Source organism: Pomacea canaliculata, linkage group LG5, assembly GCF_003073045.1.
Source record: "Pomacea canaliculata isolate SZHN2017 linkage group LG5, ASM307304v1, whole genome shotgun sequence".
Taxonomy (NCBI): Eukaryota; Metazoa; Mollusca; class Gastropoda; order Architaenioglossa; family Ampullariidae; genus Pomacea; species Pomacea canaliculata.
The window spans coordinates 27,460,264-27,483,984 of NC_037594.1; the positions used below are offsets into that span (position 1 = coordinate 27,460,264).

The window sequence follows — 23,721 nt, forward strand, 5'->3', positions numbered from 1 at the left end:
TCATCATTCCTGCTCTCACCCCAACTCCTATCCTCCCCAACATCGTCACCATTCGCTAACAAAATGATGAAAGGTCACGACGACCGACCTGTCGCAAGTTTGTCAAGCGAAATCCAAATATAAATTAGTAATTATTCAGTTTTGTTGCCAGTGTTGATGATTAACATTCAGCACAGCTAGAATGTCAGAGTGACAAACCTTTCTAGTGTACGTCCGTCGACAGTCTTCGCAAGTGTCGCAAACTCACATGAGCGCCATCTGACATTCGGTATGAAAATCGTTTCCTTTCCCCTCACAAGCACAACAGTGAACACTGTCGATCGTGTTCAAGAATGTGTCGCAAGCCCCACTCTTGATAGCAAAAGTGCTTGCTTCGTGACACTTCCATGTTTAGATATTTGCTCAGCATCCAACACATAAAAACACAAAGAAATCCCTAGCCTGTTGAAGACAGGATGGGAAAAGTGTTTGTGTGTGTGTGTGCGTGTGTGTGTGTGTGTGTGTGTGTTCCTCCTTTTTTCTCTTGACTTTTGACAACCACCTCATCTTCTTTCCCAAGGGGATAATTTTACGAATACGAATTTTTTTCTGACCCCTTCTCCCTTTTCTCCTTGCAGTCCACTCCAACAAAATTCATCCTTGAAAAGCTGTTCCTTCGCGGCTTGCACGCAAGAATTGCGAAGCTCATGGCCATTCCTTGATGGAAACGCATACAGACACAGAGAAGAACAAAACAGAACTTAAAGCAACGCAAAGTTAAAAACAAAAAAAATTCTTCTCTAAACCGCGGTTGCTATTGATCTCGTGGTGGCAATTGGATTTCTCGACACCAGTCGGCGGCAGAAAGAAAATCCGGAGAGAAAACTTCGAATTTCGCTAACTTTTATTTAATTTACTTGTTTGCGTTGATAGGAGACATGAAAGGAGACACGTTTCTTGGGTGGCGGGTGTTGACGTCAGCGGAGAGAAGGAAGGTCTGTAGGAGAAACAAGCCGCAACTGGTCGCAACCGTGCCAACAAGCAACAAGTGGCTGCAACCTCACCATCACGTGACAGGCATCCAGCCAGTCGTCATCTTGCCCACAGGCAATCACTAATTGGTGATCTTGACAACAATCCGCAACTGGTCCAACTCAGCCGACAAAGCTGCCATCTTTGCCAACAAACAACATTATTGCTACAGTCGGCTAAAATTCCAGAGTAGATAAAAATGTTTCTGACTTCAATTATGTACATGGACATCTCCTGATACTAAAGTAATGATGCTGACTGTGCGATGTGAACAGTTTTTATAAAAGCCATAAAATCACTGCGAGAAGATTGACAAGAACACTGAACTGCAGAAGAAAAAAGCAGAGCCGGAAGTTTCCTCCTAATAAAATTTTCCATCATAGTTGCAGATGCTGAGTCTTTTTTTTTTTTTTTGCTGAATGAAAATAATCTTTCAGAAAGTCCTCTCGGAATGTATGATTGCAAATGTCCGTTTTAAGAGTTTTTTTTTTCGCCAAGCTGCCACGCCTCCTGCTCTCAGATGGTTTTATGTGAAAGGACGAGAAGCCCCACAAAACTCTCCAAATGATGACATTTAACAGATTGCAGTTAGCAGCACTCGCGCCCGCTGTAAAAGACATGGAAAGCAAGCACTTAAACAGAAGACATCGATATGCTATCAAGCGCATTTATGGAAAATAATTAAATAAATTGAAAAGGTGCAACAGCAGTCACTTGCACGCTGAGCCAAACAGGAAGCTGGAGAAAGTGTAATTTCTAAGGTGGCTGACCTCAGAAAATATATTTTTGCATCAATAAAAAAAAATTAAAAGTAAAACTTGTCAAATCCGCATGAAAACTAGTTCCATTAATTCTCCTTTGTGTGGGAGACGTGCAGCTCTCCACGAGAGTGTGTTCATGACGTCATATCCTCTCAGAATGTGCGTGCGCACACGCGCATGCGCCGGTATTTTGAGAAGCTTCTTATGTCGTCTGTCGCCATGTTCTGTGAATGGGAGCCAGCGGCACGTTCCATCCTCTCTTGACTGAAAAAGTCGCATCGACACTCTTAATGTGAGAACTATTGAGCTTCCTAGCATCAATCAAGCCAGGCTTTCTTCCTCTCACTCACTCTCAAGTGTCTTTCATGCTTTCTTTTCTCTCTCACTCTCAAGTGTCTTTCATGCTTTCTTTTCTCTCTCATTCTCAAATGTCTTTCATGCTTTCTTTTCTCACTCACTCTCAAATGTCTTTCATGCTTTCTTCCTCTCATTCACTCTCAATTGTCTTTCATGCTTTCATTTCTATCCTCCCTCTGTCTCTTTCTCTCTCTGGTGGTTAGATGGTGAACGCCTTCGCGCTTATCACCAAACACGAGGGTTAGATGTCCAGGGTTCAGATCTCGTCTAACGCACATTGTTTTTGCTTTGCGTGTAGCATCTGTTTAACCTGTACAACCGATGTTGCACAATGATGTAACTCTAGATGCTGGCCATCGTTATTACCGACCAATGTGTGCGTGCAGTTGTGTAGGAAGATGCCCAGCTTGGGAGGCTGGGTAGTGGGGACAAACTCCATGGTGACAGTGAACGGCGTTCACATTCCTGCCTCCTCAGTATCTTTTTTGAGGGGTCGGCTGTCCTGCCTCCCTGCCTTGCCCATCGCCCCTCCCTGCCCTGGTTCCTCCACCACTGTGTGGGTGTGTGCGTGTTTGCAGTAAATTAACTGTTCTACACCTTTTTTGTAGCTGGTATATCTAACTGTTTTTACATAAACTAATGTTTAGCACAGTCCTTGTCTCCCCTGTTGGAGGATGGAGTCTCTATTCTATCCTTTGCACTGTCAAGTCTTGTAAGTGTTTTAGTATCCTTCTAGTCGCAACATTCAACATTTAGCCTCCATCAAACACACTTTCTCTTTCTCTTTCTCTTTTCAACAGTTTGCCTGTTTAGGGGGGGGGGTGACCTTTCTGTCAGCAATCCTGTTGGAATAATTGTCAAACGTTTCACTCTCTTGTCGTAACTGTAGTGTTGGGGTGGCATGCAGAAATAATCCTGACACAACTGCCACATTTGCTAGTGACATTGATATTGTGTGATGCTGGCATTTAGAGCGGAAACGGTTTAGATACAAGGTTTCCTGTGGAAACTGTGGGTAGGGATGGAAGGAAACTGATGGCTAATATTTAAAGACCAATGCGTGACAACATCTCTCTTTTCTTTGACCATCATCATGGAAAGCTTCAAGAAGGCAAACATTTCATTATCCGCACACCTATAGACAGACTAACATTAATACTTTCCAAATCTTCTGAACAAAAGAATAGTTTTCTCGGTAATTGCTAACTTTAGACACTATTGACTACACTGAGCTGCTTGAGATTCTTAATACCCTCACATGAACAAAACGGTTGTGGGCATGCACAGTTCAGATGACGTGTTAGCAATCCGCTTGACTGCTGACGTCAGATTGGTGTGTGACAGGTATTAGGTACAAGAGGTAGAATCGGGGTTTCATCAAAGACAAGACTAATACAGCAGCATTCCGTCAGAAATTCTGTCCTCAGAAAGTTCAAACGAGTGCTCGTTATTCACTACCAAGGCCAGGTCCCTGTGTGGCTGACGTTAAAGGGTTAATCAATTCAGTCTGTTTGTGCCTGACACTCCATCCAGGGTGTAGCCACCGTTGAGTTGCTCATCGCCAGAACTCACAGACACTCGGCTCCGGCTCATCTGGCAGCTGCACTTTTGAGGCGGCGAGCCGTCGTCAGCAGTGAGTCAGCTGCCGGGCGAGTTGGGGGCGAGGGAGGGCGAGCAGGTAACCCCGTTGCCCAGCCGCAGGGGTCATAACCGATCAATAGCGTCAATCAGTGAATTAGCGTAATCACAGCCACTAACCACCCGCTGCAGCTCTGCTGCTGTGGTCATTAGCCATGGAGAGCGCGGTCCCCCCCGACATCTCCACCCTCCCACCTTTAAACTGCAGTTATGGCAACAATGATGGCCGACTGATATCTGGCACTCTGTCCAATTTCTCCATTTCAGCTTAGCATTCACTGCACAGATGCTCCGATCCTCTGTTCAGGGAGGAGGGATGAGGAAGACAGCATGCAACTAGCACCCCCTGTCTGAAATACAAGGCTGGAAGAGATGAAAACAAGTAGAGACTCTAACAGAAAACAACACCCGGCAAAACCAGAAGACAAATGAAACAAATGAGGAAAAAATGGAAAAAAATGGAGTGAATGAAAAAGAAAAAAAACCCGCTCACATTCAAGTCTAGACAGAAGATCTACTGCCGTACTTCTCTTAAATATCTTCTGATTTTAAAAAACAAAACAAGCGCTCCAACTCGAAAGCTTCCTAGGAAAATTGATCCTGACACCTGTCCGTTGTACACGGGTATCTATCGTAGATACGAGTATCTCACTCGCTGGGAAATATCTGTAACTGGGTATTGTTACGAGTAGCTGTCGAGCCTCAAGACTTCTCGCTTTTCACCTGAGTATCGTGGTGAGGGTAAATATTATTTGTTACGACATGATCTGGCTGTGTTGTTTATGTTTGTCGTGTTGTCCATAATCAGAAGTGACAGAACAACTAAATGTGCCTGGTTGTTCAAATCTCAGGATTCCTGGGAAAAGTGTGTTCTGCTTCTAGACATGGTGAGCACAGGATTTGTGTGGACTACCTTCCACAGTGCTCAGAAGTGCTGACTGTGGTGTAGAAGAAATACTTGCATGCAGCTAAGACAGGTTTTAGAGACTAGGTACAAGCTGGAGGAGTAATGTACAAAGCTAAAGTGCTTATAGGAGGGTTACCTGGCTGCTACCGTTAAGGCCGACTCACACGCTGCAACAAATCGCACTGTGCGAGGTGGTTGCAAGAGGCCATGAAGCAAGGTTTGCAAGGATAGAACCCTATTCTAACCTAGACTGCGGAGGCTATAGTGAATGCTGAAATAAGAAAGCCACCTTTTCTTCTTAAACCTCCAAATTACAATACCACAATGGCGTCGTGGTCAGATGAAAGATATTTTTCAGCAGATGTCGGTGTGAAAAAATTGCTCTTGAAATTTTGTATCAAGCTCATTGTGACGACTAGGAATACGATCAAAGAAGCATTTATTTCAACTATTCATGCACTGGGCAGTAGAAATACAGATCTCACCACAATATCTTGTTTCCGAATTGCAGGCTCAGTCACTTCTAAACGTTCATTAAACATCGCATGAGACATGTGCAGAACGGGTCCGCACTTTCTGGAACCTTTGGACGATAGTTCTTGCAGAAAGCATCCATAGACGCCATAACGACTTCCTTGTGTTATTCACCCACACCTTCTCTTTCTCTGCTTCTTTCAGTAAAATGGCCGTATAACCACAGCGACTACATCAAACTTTTGTTAAGGTTGGCTGCCATCTTGCTTTACACCCATAATCCTCTGCACGACTGTTGTTTTTTTTTGTGACGTCACAGCTGCGAGTACATGTGAAAGGTGAGAGGTCAAGCGCGTTGCAGTGTTACAATACAGGTTTGCACGTGTAATCATTGAAAACATTGCAACATGTGAGTCGAACTCTCAGCCCTCCATCTAGCGGTGTGGTGCGTGAGGCTGGTCCCTGGAGCTTGTAAATGCGTGTTTCTGGCTGCAACACGTGCTCGTCACGTGCGCTGGTCTGGAAGCGTGAGGCGCAGGATGCACGAGCCTGCCTGGCGGTGACTGGCAGCACTGGCTGCACCACCACGCTCCGCTAAGTCAAACCCGGTGTGAATTTTTTTGGTTCGTTATCAGGCTCTTCATCACCGCCACGCTCTCATCAGACATTTGTGCACCCGATCAGTTGTAAATACACACAAACACACACGCACGCACATACGCATCGCACACACACACACACACACACTGATTCTACTGTGACCTTTTCCTCCGAGGTCTGATGTCGTTTGCGTGTGTGCGTAGAGCAGATGGCGCTAATTTATCAATCGCTACAACGCACGCGCAGCATCGGGGGAGTCGCACGTGCCGAGGGCCCCCACCACAAACACCAGATCACGTGGACAAGAACGCCGATCCTGGACTAGCGAGCCCAAGCTCTTCTTCCGCTCTCCACACCAGCCCCCCGCCATCTTGCTGGCCAGGCCCATCTCTATCGCTCGTTACCTAGCAACGGCTTCTGGTAACCATGACGATTCTCAGCACTGCAGGCCGATGTTGATGCTGATATCTGGACATCCCCGAGACCCTTGCTGCAGTACCATGCGCTTGTTTTAGTCGGGTTAGGTTTGATGGGGGGTAGGGGAGTGGCAATGGGAAGATACGGCAAAGGTGCAATCTGGACGCCTTGTTCCGCTCACTTTCATGTCAACTGGAGCGAGATGAACTTTGACCCAAGACTCCTCCCCTCTCAAAACTGGGTGGAGGGGTGGCTCTGGGCTCGTGGCGGCCCTGGGCAGAGAAACAATCGGTGGCCCGCTCGCTAATGTCAATAAAACCAAGTGGCGGCCCGTGATATTCTCATTACGGCAGGACGATATAATACTACACATAGCTTACTGCTCCCTCTAGTAATTACAGCGAACTAATTAACACCAAACACAATGTTTATCGGTCACACTGCCGTCAGCTGCGTCGTTATTTTGTCTTTCTGTTTTATTTACAATGAATATTGGCGTGGCGGCCCCTGGGACTTGGCGGCCCTGTGCAGGTGCACAGTTTGCACATAGATGAGGTCGCCGCTGCTGGGTGGCAACATGTCGACTACAGGCAGCGGACAGAGGATGCTACGGAGCCAGAAAGTTGTTGACAGCTCGAGAATTTCGATACTGCGGACGATGAGGAACCCAACATTAAACAGCTAAGCTATTGAAGAGCCAGGTATCCCAAATATTGAACAAAAAACTTCCTATTGTCCTGAAGTAGGCGCAGAGTATTTTGTAAATATGCCACTTTCCAAAATTAAAAAAAAATATCCAGGAAGCTATCCTTCCCTGACTAAATTCCATTGCTCTGAACTCATTCTCTGTTTCTCATGTCAGCGACGCGTGACTTCAATACAATGCAAAGCCAACATACAGAGAGAGAGAAGGAGAAGAGGGATACATGAATTATTTTTTGAACAGTCATTCGACTGAGTTGGTTAAATGGAGTTTTACGCAATGTCAGCAACTGAGGCTATGTCATGGTGATTGGACTGAGTTGGAACGGGTAGGGTTAAAGAAATGAGTCACATAAACAAGTGTATATGCAGAGTGTACAGAAACAAATATGGAAGTGTCAAGAAGAAATCTAGCAGTTCAGTAAGCCATGCTGGCCTTTTTGCAATGCTAAACCTGTCTAACAAAGCATCCGGGGTATACAGGATTGAACCACACACACACAAACACAGTATTCATACATACTCTCACATATCCCCGAAGACCCGCCTTTGTGAACTTTCACCGAGTGTTTGTGAACATGTATACACGTGCTGCGAAAGTACGTTAGACAAACATCAGGACAGCTATTTGCCCAACATACCGGAGAAATGCGAGAACAACGAGAGGAAAAGGTCAGATGCGACAATCAAGCGAATTATGAGGAGGTGGCTGCTGCAGCAGGCGTCTGGTCGCCAGGTCGTCAGCCGGCGATGCCAAACAGATAACAACGCCTACAAGTCAGAAGATGCGATGTTGTCGCAGTGCATGCTGCATCTGTTGCTGCTCGAGATTCCGATAATAATATGGAACTGCTTGCCATGCAAACACATTGTTGTGTGAACGTTTATTGTTGACTTTTGTTTCTGAACGAGAAACACGCGCGCGCAAACATACACAGCGCGTGAACGAAAATCAATTAAAAGTGTAATGTAGGCCACAAAACGAGGTGACCTATATTTTTAATTCTGAGGCCACTCACAGACCGGAAGTGCGGACGTCGCCAAGGCAGAGAGCATACTTTTCTGACGTCACCAGGAAGGAGAAGAAACGCAGGTGAACTGTAATTCTCAAAGGCTTGAAATCGCGAGCCGACCAAAATTAGTTGTCAAGATTTAGGGATTAATATATTGTAATAAAGTCAACTCCATCTTTGAAAATACTGTCCTTGACTGGCTGGCATGTAAAATTTATTTTCTCTTCACACTCTTAACGATAACCATAAAGCAAAAAAAAAAAAAACGAAAAAAAAAAAAAACCCGAAAAAAATTGAATAAAAAAAGTGAGATAAAGAGTTGGTCAAGATAAAGAGATGCTAGTCGTGCTGTATTTGCGAACTCTAACTTATAAAATAACAAGCTGTCATGAAAGCACGTGGGTTATCTTTGAGCCGGAGGAACGATGAAAATTAGGGAAGACTACTGGATGCTTTAGTACTGAACTGGCAGAGGCAGAGGACAGAAGGAGGTTGTAGAATGAAAAAGAGGGCGAGTGGGAAGAGAAATGGTGAACAGATGTGTGCTATTAATCCGTCATATTAATCTCATAAATAAACAAGAGTGGGGTAATGTTTGTTTGTGCATTTGTGGCGGCGTGCTTTGTTTGCAAGACGCTGCGTGTGTGCGTGAGAGAGGAAGTCGTTCAAGTGAATGTAGAAGCGGCGGCACGAGCTGACCGGGGGACTGCACATTTATCAGCAAAAATAAATAAATAAATAAAAAAATAAAAAAAAATAAATAAAATAAAAATAAATGAAAACCAAAAAACACAAACAAAACATCAATCACTAAAGCTACAAACAGCACCAAGCTCTCAAGATGTCGCAGACGGAATGAGGTTGACCCTGCCTGCAACCTCACTGTGCATTTATTGCATTTATCAGGTGCAATGACCTCCTGCTGAGGGACTTTGTACAGGAAACTTCACAACACGCACATCATTATTTTTTGTCCTTTTTTGAGCAGAACCACTTTAAACATCATTTAGTGAGGATTGAGCTGCAAGACATGTTGCCATAAGTGTTTGAATATTTTTTTATTCAACACACATGACAGAAGGCATCTTGATACTTCAGACATTTCGACTAGTTGTTTTCTTACACTAAAAAACACAATGAACGTTTGTTGTGGAAGTGATGACATTTCGTGCATCTGAACATCTTCCCATGATATATACCTAGCACTCTCAAACACTTCCAAATGGCCGCGTTTGGTAAATAAACGAGGTCGAAGACTGTTGATTACCAGTTCCAACGACTACGTCAGCTAGAATGATTTTGCTGTTTTGTTGACACGTTAACGGCTGTTTGTTGACCTCCTGCCTGGTAACTAGCAAGACCGGTACATTTTGTAAAAGGCTTTAAGAAGGATTGGGTGACGGGTCGATTTGCAAACACAATATAGCATAATTAGCTTTTGTTTTTAGAGCTGAGGGTAGGGTGGAGGAGAGAACTTGCTCATGAGCTTCATGTTCAAAGGGGAAGGCTGTATCTACATTGACCTACCCATGAGCATGTGAACGATTAAAAGAAGTCTTTGTTTCCACTACACATGAGTTGTGGAAATCATTCGAGAAGAATCGTTTGGATCCACTCTCTGAATTACTTAATCCTATCTTTATCGGTAACACAGACAAATCTCAGTTATAAACACAATGACTTCGAAATGGTTTTAGCCAGAGATGATCATGTTTTTTTATTTCCAGAATTGAGGGCAAGAATTGAGGTTTAAGAGAAAACCTGATCTTAATGTCCTTTTTAACTGAAAACTCATCGTGAACTACTATCACCATGTTTATCCATCCACACTTGCCAAAAATGGTCACACTCAAAAATATGTCTCTAGCTTTTCAGTCTCGGGGAAAGAGAGATTGCGGAATGTCTCTTTGTTCTTCGAATAATTCCAGTGACGCACACGGCGTCCTCGTGGTTCTGATGGGAAAGGTAAGCACCACCACCACCACCACCAGCACCAGCAGATCGATGACATTTAGGTCCGCACAGTGGGCCAGATGTCAAACACCGTTGATGTCGTTGCCTAAATACGTAAGCGAGCTGTCAACTCCGCCTGCCGCGCGGTAACTAATGGGTCAAGGCGGTGGCTGCCAGCTGCACCCGAGGTTGTCGGTGCTCACCAGCTGCACCACACAGTCCATTAATTAGTAATAGGTGCACCACCACGTCCTGTGCCAGTTCTCAGTCTTCGTTTATCTAAGATTTGCTTTTTCATCAGCCACTAGGAAATGGCTTTGAAACCTTAACCCCTCTCTGTGCCGCGGGGGTCATTGTTTTTTTCTATCACAATCTCAGGTAACGCCAGACAGCTTAGCAGGCATAGAGAAATGTTGTCATCAGATTGTTTTTTAGAAATTTGAGCTTACCGTGTTCTTTTTTTTGCAAACGCTGGTTGAAATTTCTCATAATTTTGCTGGACAAGCTAGACATAACTTGATATATTTTGCATAACTAGGTGATGTCGTAGGTGGGTTGCTGACTCTATTACATGTCGAATCAAACGTAGATATAAGTTATTTTGTATACTTTGGAATATTATCCCTTTGTTCATTCCTTCTTCTGACGGTGTGAGTGTGGGGGTGGTGTGGAGGATTCGGTTAGGTCAGGCGAAGTCACCATTTTTACCGTGTTCCTCTTTTTTTAGTCATCGCTCACATTCTCTTTTTTTCCTTTAGTCATCGTTCACATTCTCTTTCTTGTCGTGCGATTCCTGCCCCCACCACAGTTCCCCCCACAGCCACCCGAGGTCGTGTTGTCAATACTATCGGCACATGCAAGTTTCATGTAGCTGGCTAAACCCTGGGGGACACGGGGAGGGCTTAGGAACTCCAGTGATCACACTGTAGAACACACAGGCAGTCTGCTCACACATGCAGACTGAAGAACGACTCTGAATGAAAACTGTTGAGATAAAACATGGTCTTTCGTGCAGTCGCGCACTCACACGTCACTTCAGATTGTTATTTATGGATTTTCTGGGGTGAGAGAAAGGGTACACCAGTTTCCGGAGTAAAAAAAAAAAATTTTTTCTTTACTAGAAACTGAACAGGTCCGAGAATAGTTTATTTTGTTTCTATGGTCAGAGGAGGGAGGGAAAAAGGAAATAAAATCTCTGGGGCTCGCGGCAGATGTAGTAATACCAACAGGAATTTTTTTTTTTTTAGACTAGAATTTGTTTCACTTAATCCAAGTTCTCAGATGTTTTTACTTCGGCTCGGAGTCGTTACCTCCTTGAGGGTGTGACAGACCTTTTTATGCTACGTCTTGTGTGCTGACAGGTGATATTATTGATATAAAAACAAAACACACCCTCCCCCCTAAAAAATCAAGTTTATGGCATAAGCTGTTTTACCTGGATATGTCTTGAGTGTCATTTATGTTGACATTGTGATTTATTTACAGGCCAGTTCAAACCTGGGTTCGAGTGTCCCAGCGAACTCTATCCTTACATGTCGTCAGTGTTGGAAAAAAATTAAAGCTTACCAGATGTTAGTGACAAATAAACAAATATTAAATGCTAAATATTACTGGATCAGAGACAGACGATTAGAATCATGGTTCTTATACAGATTGAAATTTCTGGAGCAAATGTATAACCACTAATATCACACATTATCCTTGCAATTTTTCGTACACTTGCCCAGTTGCCTTGGTGACTTGGACAGTCTGATTAAATATTTGTATTGGAGCAGGGTAGAAACTGTGGAATCCTGTAAACGTACAGTCGCACAGTTATGTGTTGATAACTGTATTATATAGCGGGAAGGGTCTTGGCGGGCATTGCTTCGGGGCAGGTATGACGCCTCGGTCATCAGCCTGCCTGTCTGAACAGGTTGGCCACGAATCCCAGCTATCCTTCAGACTGTAAACTTCTTTTGATGGCACCATGCCCGTGGATTGTTTGTTTGTTTGTCCGACAGCTCTAGACGTTTCTGGTCTGTACGCTCTCTCTCTCTTATAAGGCAGCCACAGTGCCTACACTATCTCCCCTCCCCCAAGTGAGCAATCGCCTTTAGGTGGAAGCACTTTTCTCTCCCAAAATCAACAACAACAGGCTACAATAAAAGACATCTCGACAGGCTCGTGTCTGATCGTCGTGACCGAGTCTGTCTCTTGTTGCACCGTGCCAGGCTCAGGCTGTAGACCATGGAACCTGTCTCTTGTCAGACTGTATTAGTTATACGAGACCGCTGTTTCTTGTCACTCTGAGATAAGCCCTGACAATGAATGGCAAAGACTTTCTGTCTCTTGCAAGCAGGACATCGGTGCTCATAAGTCGTTGTCCCTGGCTTGTGACAGGCCTTGGGTTCTTGCAAGGAGGGCGTAGTTCCCAAGTGACCTCTGCTAGCGTTTTGGATCACATTAGCCACATTGCTCACCTCTCCCCCCCCCAACCACCAGTCCCAGTCTGGCAGCATTTGTCATTACTCTCTGCTTCCCTTAGAAGTTGTCAGCTGCGTGTGAATTATAAAGCATAGTTTGACAATGTCAGAAGCAAAGTACTGCATGCACATAGGCCAGTAATTTAGCTGGACAGAAATAAAAGAACCAACATGTCACTGTCAAGATTTTAAATACTGTATCCTTCCATCGCAGCTTAGTCCCTTCATCTAGCGTGCTTGTATCTGGAGTTAGGGGGTATCGGGAAGAAGGGGAAGGGCAAAGCGGAAGTTGACATGGCCCTCTGTCGCAAAGTGCTTGAAGTCTGTACTCCATGAGACTATAATAAGGCGTTTGCCTTGTGGGGGGAAGTATAGGCATCTAAACTTCACTTTATTAAAACAACGTGACTGCAAAGTACGGAAGTAAGGGATAACAGGGACCCATGTTATTGTTTTCGTTATATGATCATTGGATAGTACTGTAACCTTACCTTGAAGAGTTCCATGATATAACTTGTGTGACACACACTAAGGCAACAGTTTGGGAAGCTACTTTAACACAGAATATGAAGCAGGGACTGTGCGAACCTTCCTCCACCCCCAGTGTATGTGTGAACTTTTCTGTGACCCCCCCTTCTCTCACCCTGAGCAAGAAAGGTGTGAAGACTAAAAGCTATTCTAACAGGAAATATTTTTGTGCATCACCAAGCAGAAAATGTGGAGAATTACATTATTACATTTTAATCCACAAAAACATTTTTCAAGATTTGCATAGCTGCAGGGCGAAACGCGCCATCAATGCCTGGGGCATGAATAAGCTTGATCAAAGGTTATTTTAAAGATTTTTAAAAATTCCTCCTCCCCAGGTTACTTTTGTAAAAGCAGATCTAGTGAAGCCCCATCAAGGGGCTTTGAGTACAAAAACTTATGTTGTCGCAGATACAGACGATTTTTCTTCTGAATTTTGCACGCTGTGACTTTGGACAACATTGATAACACTTCTTACCTAGTCCCCATTCCACCCACAGTTAGCATCACTGCATTTAGGAACAGATGAAAACATGTTTCCTCCAGTTGATACAATAATAAAATGGGTTGATCTCATTTGTTCATTCAAACGATTTTAGATACATTTTTTAAAACTTTAAAACTGAGTGAAGATGAATCAGTACAAGTCCAAATCAAAATGAGACAATGTATATATTACGTGACAGTGTAGGTCTAAATGCTTCTGAAGCATGCAGGATAAAACTTTTGCTGACTAGTCACAATTCAGAGCTACTTGGGACTGGGAGGTTATTATCTTACATTAAACAGAAATGCCAGTATGCCTCTTGCACAACATACCTTTTCACAGTACAAGCAAATATGTCATAAAGAATAATCATTTTTCAAATGGTGCTATGTGCATAATATGATAAACCTCCACTTCCTGTCAAATTTCATTTCTCCCAATTTTTTTTCTTTCTTCCTTCCTTTAAAAGCCAATACCCCCACTTAACCTCCAATTTTGTATTTCTTCCTTTCTTGTCTTCCTTAAAACTGAAGCCAACACAGAGTAAGCGTCACTGGGGAAATATCTTAATTTTAAATTGAATTAATAAAATTAAATAAACAAACTTTTTACACTTTTGTTTTAAAAAGATAAGAGGCAATAGCTGAAATTGAAAAAAAAAGGGTTGAGACCTGTGTAAGCTTTTTAATGTCCAGGAAAGCCATGTGGAAACTATAGCATTTTATTGATGTAATACTTTTATTCGTATGTTTGCTTGCTCAAAAACTTGGGAACGATAATACATTTAGTAATATTACTAAAAATTTGTCCCAGATGCATGATGAAAAAAACTTGAATGCTTTTTTTAAATATAAAAGTTCTGGTCAACTGAGGTGAAGTGGAATTAGAATTCAACCCTGCAGTTCGTCATCATTTGCCATGCAGCTCCTCTTTCTTTTTGAGGGGGTTGGAAAAGAAGGTGCATGAATTAATAATAAATTAATAAGCATAAATTTTGTATATTCATAAAACAGATTTGTTGGTATTACATTTTTTGTCGGCTAAACTGTTTAAAAAAAATCAGGTTTAGAGAAATAGGCAGGACACATCATGTGTATCTCAGCCTGCAGAGATATACGCCTGTCTGGACACATCCGAGTGTATTTTAGTGCACAGGAACTGATGCAAGTGTATTTCTCGAGTACGCACGCAACACCATGCTAGGATGCTATCAGATGTATCCACTGAATAGAATGGAGCTGATAAACATGATGCATCGAGCTGTCTGCCCTTCACGAACTATGTGTGATAAGGATAGTTTACTTTTCTTGGTCGGTTAAAATTAGGCATAGTTTCATGTGCACTGGAGCTGTAGAATTGTACATAGACACGCAATCAACACTCTAAACACTTCATTTGTTTTCTGTAAACACAACTGCTCAATGGTGCACTGTATAAGCGCTGGACAGACAAGCAACACTCACCGCTACCATTGATTCACTTATCTGAGGGAGGGGTGACAGAGACGAGACGAAGAAAAAAGTGAGAGACGACGGGTAAAAATGTAAAAGAGCAACAATGTCTGCAAATCGTACAAATAAGATATAAAGAAACCTTTCACAAACTGTGCGGTCAAAAATCTTTACAGAAAGATCGATTTGTTTTGCTGAACGACGCATAGACTCCTCCCCCTTGCTTCAAGGCCGTTATAGTGTCACTTCCGGTATGTCCGACGTGCCTTGTTATGTTCAGCATAAACGTTAATATCTTCATTATTTTATATTAACGCTATTTGATCATCTCAAAGTCTGAAGAATTCAAAACTTTCTCGATCTAGCTTCCTACGTGATGCTGAGAAATTATTGTCAGGTAGCAGTTGCGTGTACTGAATCGGGTGACAATCATCGACTATCCTCGGAGCGATTGTGAGAACTGAGATATGATTTGTACGACAAAATCCAATTTTCAGTGATTTTATTTTTTAAGTATACGTAATCTTCAGGACGACGAGCATTTTCATGAAGTTATAATGTCACAGAGCAGAATAAATGCCGACAATGACAGGTAAATATTGCTGGAACTGAATCACATATGACGCCTACTGACCTATGATGAAACTGAAACTATTTCATTGTCTCAATCTCTCTACACCACATTATGGCAGAACAATTTCAGTTTTTTTTATGACATTCTTACTTAGCAGCAGCAGCATACACGTGAGAATTAAATAGTAATATTTTTCTTATGTAGTAACATAAGTCACGAAGTGTGACCTAATTGCCCTCTGGAACAAATTTATATTGTATAGGATAATGTTCCCTGAGCAAGTCTAAATTTGACTAATAAATACCTCCTTTACTTTTGTTATTCATAACTTTATTGTTAATTCACCCTATCAATCTAATTCTAGGTTCAAATGGATGATTCATGAGTTTTAAATTGAAAGCTATTAATCCTAAAGTATGGATGTCTTATAAACATTTTTCTTAGTAAAGTTTTCATTCCCACAGTTTATATAGCATCAGAAATATTTAGACATATATGCAGCCATACAGATTTCTATATAAATACAGTAAATACTAACGTGAGTGAAATAATCATACATACATTTGCTGATAACATTTCTGGGAATTTTAGGCAGTCGTGCTGGGTGTGTTTTGCCACTGATGAAGATGATACTGAAGCAGCCTGGGTGCGACCCTGTCGTTGTCGAGGAACTACTAAATGGGTCCACCAGAGCTGCCTGCAGCGATGGGTGGATGAAAAACAGAGGGGAAATAGCACAGCCAAAGTAGCTTGTCCACAGTGCAACACAGAGTATATCATCATCTTTCCTAAGTTGGGTAAGAATACTGTATTCTATTTTATCAATTAAATTGCTGTAAATTATTTGTGCTGGTCAGAAAATTGCTGAACTTTGAATGGAAATTCTCATTTGCAGACTCGTATTTAATACGTAAAGATTTAAAGTAGAGATACTATGAAAAAAATATTCATTTTACTAATACTGAGCTGATCTTTTGTACTGTTTTTATCTGCAGGTCCAGTTGTTTATTTGATGGATATAGCAGACAAGATTATTTACAAAATGTGTCCCTTTGTAGCTGGTGGCATGTTCATAGGCTCGGTGTATTGGACTGCTGTAACTTATGGTGCTGTCACTGTAATGCAGGTGAGCAGATTCAGCTGTACAAGAACTTGGCTCAAGTTTCACACACCTATTTTAGACTTAGCAGACTTGCAGCTATTTACAAAGCATGAGTTGGCTATGAGACAGATCAGTTTATACATTATTCTGGCATACGATATGCTATGCGTTTTCCTCATTAAATTATGAATGGGTTCAGAACTTTCTAATCCAGTCTTGAAATGCCCCCATCCAGCAATATTTCGTGTAATGAGCTAACTTTTTCCCTTGCTCCTTAGTTACCCGTTTTCTTCCATATTCTTGTTATGTGTGTTAGTGTATAGTCATTAATGCAGTTGCTCATGTATTTGTGTGTTGCGCTGTATGTTAAACTGTTTGTTTGCAGTCCTGTGAACACAGCTCATTGAGAAATGTATTTTCTTAAGTTACATTATTACTGGTGTAGAGTGCTTAGTAAGATTTGATTGGTGTCATGTCATAAAGAATAGACTAACCTGATGAAAAAAGCATTTTTCCTATGTCATGAACCTTAATATGTCAAGTTTAGATCTGAGATGTCTTCTAATTAACATCAAAATATGATAAAATAGCAGTAAGCACACAAATGTTTTGAAATATTCATTCTTTGAGGGAAAAAAAGTTTCTGCTGTTTGGGTGACATTTTAGATCCATCTGCTTTATTATCTTCATGCAGCTTAAGGTAAGAAAATTCTTATAAATAGTTTTAGCACAGACTGCAGCAGGCTTGAATGCTTGGTTTCTGTACCAGGTGTTAGGTCATAAGGAAGGGTTGAATGTGATGGAGCGAGCAGATCCTCTCTTTCTGCTGATTGGTCTGCCTACTATACCCGTCATGCTGATTTTAGGCAAAATGGTTCGCTGGGAGGACTATATTTTGCGTCTTTGGCGAAAGCATTCGTCAAAACTGCCGCTTCTCAATTACCTTTTCCCAGATGGTAAGTTTCTTTTCTTTTAGAAACATGGTTATTAAAGTCAGTTAATAAAAAAAATATAGAAACCCTTTCACAGTTCATACTTTGCCCTGATCTTTATAAGAACTTAGGCCTTTGTCAGATTATATAATGAAATGAACACTACAATTATTTCTACTTATGGGTCTTATAATCCCCAGCATGTGTGATCCACAGGCATCTCAGATGGAAAAACAAACAGAAATGTAAAAGTTATTTTCGTGACATGGCAAGTTTGTCCAAAACCAGTTACTGCATATTTCAAAATCACGTTTTTCAGGAAAGATTGAAACTACAGATAGCATAGACCATAAATATTTAGCCATGCAACTACTTAGAATTTTACCTTACTGCATAACTCCAACTCTCTTTGCATTTATTTATTATGCATAGCATTTATTTATTATGCATAAATACATATGTGTACATTATAGAGCCAGGTAGATGGCACTCTTTGAACCTTCTAACAAATAATTAAAAATACAAGAAAAAGAGAGATAAAGCAGACACTAGCTGGCACAAAACATACTTTTCCACGACACAGATAATCAACCAAACTTAAACAGTTATAAAATCTCATGTAAAAGTACATATAAGTAACTAAAATAATATATAAAAACAATTGCTGTAATGCATGATGCTTTCTATAAAATGGACAAACAAAGGCAAGAATGGCATTCTTCAAATGGTTAAGTTTTAAGCAAGCATTTAAATGTTGTCTTTTGAGTCTGAAAAGTGAATTTGATATGGAAGGTGCCATTGTTTAGAAGTGCAGAAGGAGAACATGTTCATATGCTACTATCTTTGAAGTTGGAATGAAGAGAATGCAAGAGTCAGATGATGGGTGGATGTTTCTAGCAGGAGTGTAGACACACAAGAGATTAGAAAAATATGCAGGGGAAAAAATCTGGGCAAATGTACACCTACCAAACATTGCCCATGGCTGAGCCATAACTGAAGCGAATATTCCTGCCAAGTTTATTGAGGATTGGACAAATGGTGTGGATTTGATTAGGATTCAATTGCTGCCTTGCCCAGCAGTCCTGACTGTCTACCCCTCCCCACACACACACATATACACTCACACACAAACACAAACAGACATCCCTGTGCTTTATTTATGAAGGTTATGGCATGTCTGATTTTTATGGATTACACTTTGCCCTATTCCTAACTAATGAAGTCAGATATGTGAGAAAACTTATTTCCCTTTTAAGCCTCAGAAAAGTGCCAGATTATCTTCAAAAGTATGATCCACATTTTGTAAGTCAGTGTAGAAGTGTATGTTTTTAACCCATTTTTGGAACAAGAGGTGTATAGTTGACTTTCCTGCCTAACCAATTGCAATCATTAAATGGCAGATCCTTATTTGAGCATCTGATCGCTAAATTTGCTATTTTAAACATGGACTTCCTTTTAGCTTCATTGTATTCACAAATGAAAGTGAAAAAAAATGTTTCAGGGCATTTGAGCACTTTTGTGATAATGTTGTCATGCCAGCACATAAAACTATATTGATCTGTCAACAGAGTTTAATATGATGGTAAAAATAGAAATAATGATAGTACTGTAATACTTTGATTTCAAAAACATTAACTTTTTTAGAAATACAAAGTAAACACCAAAATTAGTTTTTGGAAGTAGTGAATTTAACTTTTTAAGCTTTCTTATGATCAGCATTTTTATAAAATGGCCAGAGATAATAAGGTAGCTCCAAGTTATACAGCTGAATACCTGCAAAACCTTAAGTTCGTAATTTTAACTAATTTCATAGGTATTCTTGAAATAAACTGTGGTAGTACGGTGCAAATTTGTTTTGAAAAGTGTTACCAGTAATGCTGTTTGACTGCTTGTATGAAGGCAGCTGCCTTTTAAATATTGTATTGAAGAGCTTATTCTTTAGGAGGTATTTTAGTTGGTGGATTTAGGAAAGAAACCTAGAATCCAGTCTATCCTGTGGTAAACATAGCATTCTCTTTTGACATTGCTAAAGTTCTTAATGAAAATGTTTGTAAGCAGTAAAGCACCATTGTGACAACTGAAAATGCAATGCATAGTTGGTGCAATTTGAATGCAATTTCTAGGCATAATAGCAATACTGTAGGTGCATGGATTTGTAATCTTGTATGGATTTGTAATCTTAAAATTTCACTCTACAACCAATGACCAAAGTTTTGTATTCAGAACTGATAGGTTTCAGCTTGTCACTGTCAATAAGATGTTTAATGTTTAACTATGGATAGTGGTTCTAAAGTCATGCATCACATAACATGGTGTCAGTCAACAGGTCGCATATATGTTCACTCTTATGATGTTTTCCGACAACGAAATCGCCGTCATTAATCCACGCATTACCGTCAGAGTCGAATGGAGTTGAGGGCGGGATAGTTGAGTTGGTGATGGTGGGGTGGTGGTGGTGGTGGAGGGGAAGAGGAAACTGTTGTGGCAAATTTGTCGACGTCGAGATAGAAATCAATAGTAAGCCTCTACTCCACAACTGGACTTTCGAATGCTTGTTAACCAGTGATCCATCAACAGGAGACACCCATGGGTGTTTAGTGGGTGGGGGTTGAAGTGATCCCCAGACTTGGCGAGCAAAAGTTGTCTACCGAGAACCTCTGACTTTGCGGGTAGCTTGGGGACCATGGGCCCAGCGCGTTGGTGCATCCGTCTTTTGGCGACTTTACAAACGAGTCTTGAGGGAGCAGTTTCCGATTGATAGCCATGAAAGGTGCGTAGTGTAGTTTTGACTAGGGAAATCATTGCCAAGAGGCCCGCTCGGGGTGCCTTGGACTGTGAGACCGCCACCTTTTGGTAGAAAGGGATGTTCATCCTCAAGAACATGACCTTACAACGGGTGTACACTTGTCAGGCGCGTATCGAGGTCTGTAGAACGCTTTGATGTAGCACAGCTTGGGCTTGATATTGTGTCAAAGCATGGGTATGATGTCTCACACCACGAGGCTGGCACAGAGAGAGACTTGTATTCTGTACCAAGCAGACTGTCCTTCCGTCCACCATTTTGCGGGACGGAACATCGCCTGGTCCGCCATACTCGACAGAAACATAAGGCAGTACTGCGTACTTGTTTATCTTTTCCTGACACAGAATTTGTATGTAGGAAATGAATATGCACACGCACGCACAAACAGTGATACACACGTGAGTAGAGAGCTGGTCACTGGTCACGCAGGCGGCAGACGACTGATGATGCTAGCCACCTGACCGTCCGCTGGCCCCACATCCATCAACGGCTCGTTTTGCGCCCATCGACGTCTTCCCCGGACGTGCCGAGCACAGACAGATGACTGAGCTGTATAGAGTGTACAGAGCTCGAGGCCTTGTGAGAGTATTGACCTTGTACTTTCCTATCTCCACGAACTGACTTGTACAAATAGAAGCCACCCACCCCAGACCCCAACAGCCACGTGAGAGGGAAACGTAAAGGGCTTAAAACGGCAGAAACGGGAAGTATAAGAATTATATTTCAGAAGCGTAAACGGTCTGTGTGTGTGTGTGCACGCTCGCGCTGGTGCTGACGACGGTTGCTGATGGCGTCCCTACCAACTCGCCCCCCCTTGTCGGCAGTTCAAAGGCGAGTAGCGGGATGCTATGACGACGGTGCTCCTTTTAGCGGTGGCTCATGATGTATTTATAGTCATTTATTGCCGCATGGATTGTCATGAGCCGTTATATGTGTTTGTCGGTTATCGATCAACGGCAATTGTTACTTTGTTTTTTTTGGCAGTTTTATGCCGTTCTGTTTTTACCCCTTTGGTGATAATTGCACCATCGGGTGGTGGCTATTTTAGTGCTTTCGAGCCTTTTGTTTTTCTTGTCCTCTTTTGGTAAATTTTGTATGAAATGGGAAGCAGTTTAAGGTAAAGGACTATAAACCGTCGCTTGGACAGTTCCTTCTATAACTCCACGCTGCATTTCTTTCTTTTCTCACTTGGTATAACAAACGACTTTTTAACTTGTTCTCCTGGACGCTTTGTAACTTAACAAGTTACGACTTTAAAACTTCGGCATTTTAACTCCTTTGGAGCTTAAAAGAAATACACCGGCTTTTTTCGGTGGATCTACGATTTATCCAGGTTGGTCATAATTACTATCACAGCTTAATACTCGATTGGTTTCACTGCGATGTTCGATACAAAGGAGAAGGTAAAGCGACACGGCGGTCAGCCTGGTCCAGACCCTGTCAGCTTTTGATGGAAAAGGCGCTGGTGCATGTTTGCCAGCCCACCAGCAGGGAAAACCGGATGAGCGAAATATGAGGGGCATTTTGTTTGACACCTCTCAGGTATTAAAACATTGCTTAGTCGCGGTGACTGATGTCAATGGGAGTTTCTCGGGTAAACGTCCGCTGTTTCCTTTCATGGAAGGGAGTCGATACGGTCTGGAAGGTGGGGTAGAGGAAGAGATTGTTGATTGTTCTGTTTTTGTCATTTCGTAAAAGGCTGTGTTGCTTAGAAGCACGGAGGTTGCTGTGGTGTAATGCTGCTCGTGTTCATCGTGTCAGCATGCAACTGCCCGAAAGGAGGCCTTGTCCTCGTTTCTCTGCTTCAAAACATTTGGAGAAGATGGTCAAGTGGTTACAGCGCTGGTGTCCGAACCGAGGGTTTCGATACCCATGTGGCACAGCAAACTTTCCGCAGTGGACTCAGATGTTGGGATTGGGTAATTGACTCCGTAGAGTGTTGTGGAAGATAAGGCAGGAGAGATAGATGATAAGGGCACCGCTCACATAAGCTGTCCCCGACAAAAGTGAGTCTCACTTCAACGACCGTAAAAGCTGTGATCGGACTACCTTCATCAGTCGGTGGCTATACCCGTGGCTATGCCATATTTTTTTTACAAAAAATATATTAATTATTAAATCTTTTAATACATTAATATTATTTTCTTGGTCCTTTGGTCGACCGCCTCGTGGAGGGTCAAGAATTCCATAGATGTTAGCCTCCCCCATCCCCAGCCAGTGAACACGCTAGTGGAGTCATTGTGTTGCCAGTAGTAGGAATATTGCGGGGACGGTGACTGGGCGCCGTGTAGTGTTGATACCGGCCAACTACAAAGGTGACAATGCAGGCGGATTGGACATCGATCTGTGCCGAAACCGACAGCACTCTACAGCCCGTGTTCTCTGAGAAGTGAGGAGAGGGGGAGTGATGGGAACGGGGGTGGCGATTACGGTTTCGACGACGCGGAGCAGTTCGCCAGGTTTTTGCTCAACCTGGTCTACAGCGGCCGATAGAAGCACCTGGTTTTTTGTTTTTTTAATTTTTTTTTGTGTGTGGGAGTTTTATTTTTCTTTCTCACCTTGGCGCACGGCGGCGTGCGAGTGTCGTGATGAGGGCATTAAGCGGAACGTGGAGTCCTTCTTGAAGCAGTATTGATTGCCATAACGCACTTCATGATTGCTTGCGGCACAAGCACTATGGCGGTTGAAGGGTTGGGGTTGGAATGGGCATGGCGTGAGGGGGGAGAATTGTTTTTGAGCGGCGCCTTATGTGTAAAACGCAAGAGAAAACAAAACCCCGTGCGCCTCGCTTTCGCGTGTCAGATCGATGCTGCGCGTTCCTGCCGTTGTGACGTCAGAAGCTATTGCGTCAGAGGTTGGGGTTGGGGGAAAGGAAGGTTGGAGGAGTGGGGAAAGAGGGAAAGGATCAAAGACACAGTGGAGTCCGAAACGATTCCCCCCTCGCTTCGGTCGGGGGTTTGTCCCGCCACCCTTTCTCCACCCCGTAGATGTCCGGTGCTCGTCACGAATGAAATAAGATCTCTCGTTGATACTCGGCCTGTGTCATCGGTCTAGAGAGCCGACTACTTTACTTTGATCATAGCCTTAGTTGTTGGCTCGGAGTAAAACACTAATCCTTCATTTCACCGCTTAAAAAGCGAAAGTCGCTGTGCTCACCCTGATTTTCGTTTTAACACCATACCTTGCTCACCGCTTACTCTTGACATCTGTCGCGCAGTTACAGGTTGCTTCCGAAAACCCAAAAAAGCAGCGCGTTGACATTTTACCGTGGCACCAGACACGGAAGGTGGGGTGGCTGGCGAGCGCATTGTCCACCCGGCGTTTGCGGCGAATGGCGTGAAAAATGTATCGTCCTCACCTCTCATTAATTTCGTTCTTGAGGAGCTGTCGGTGATCTCGTCCAACCGCATTGCTTCGTATCGATTTACCTGACGCGGATATTAGGAGTGTAATCGCTCTTATAAAGGCTGGAAAAACGTGGCCATGTTGCTGGACAACTTGGAAGGCGAAAAAAACTAACTCCGGCGATCAGTACGCTGCTCTGTT

General features: G+C 42.6%; 1 protein-coding gene across 1 annotated transcript in view; it reads left to right on the top strand.

Annotated features, from left to right (window-relative positions):
* Positions 1-14,979: 14,979 nt before the first annotated feature.
* LOC112565379 (E3 ubiquitin-protein ligase MARCH5-like) overlaps positions 14,980-23,721 on the top strand; it is a 38,194-nt gene continuing 29,452 nt past the window's right edge. The window contains exons 1-4 of the mRNA XM_025240803.1: positions 14,980-15,356; positions 15,930-16,135; positions 16,334-16,464; positions 17,210-17,396. Of these exons, the coding sequence (XP_025096588.1) occupies positions 15,322-15,356; positions 15,930-16,135; positions 16,334-16,464; positions 17,210-17,396 (559 nt within the window). The 5' untranslated portion in view covers positions 14,980-15,321. The remainder of the gene's footprint in view (positions 15,357-15,929; positions 16,136-16,333; positions 16,465-17,209; positions 17,397-23,721) is intronic.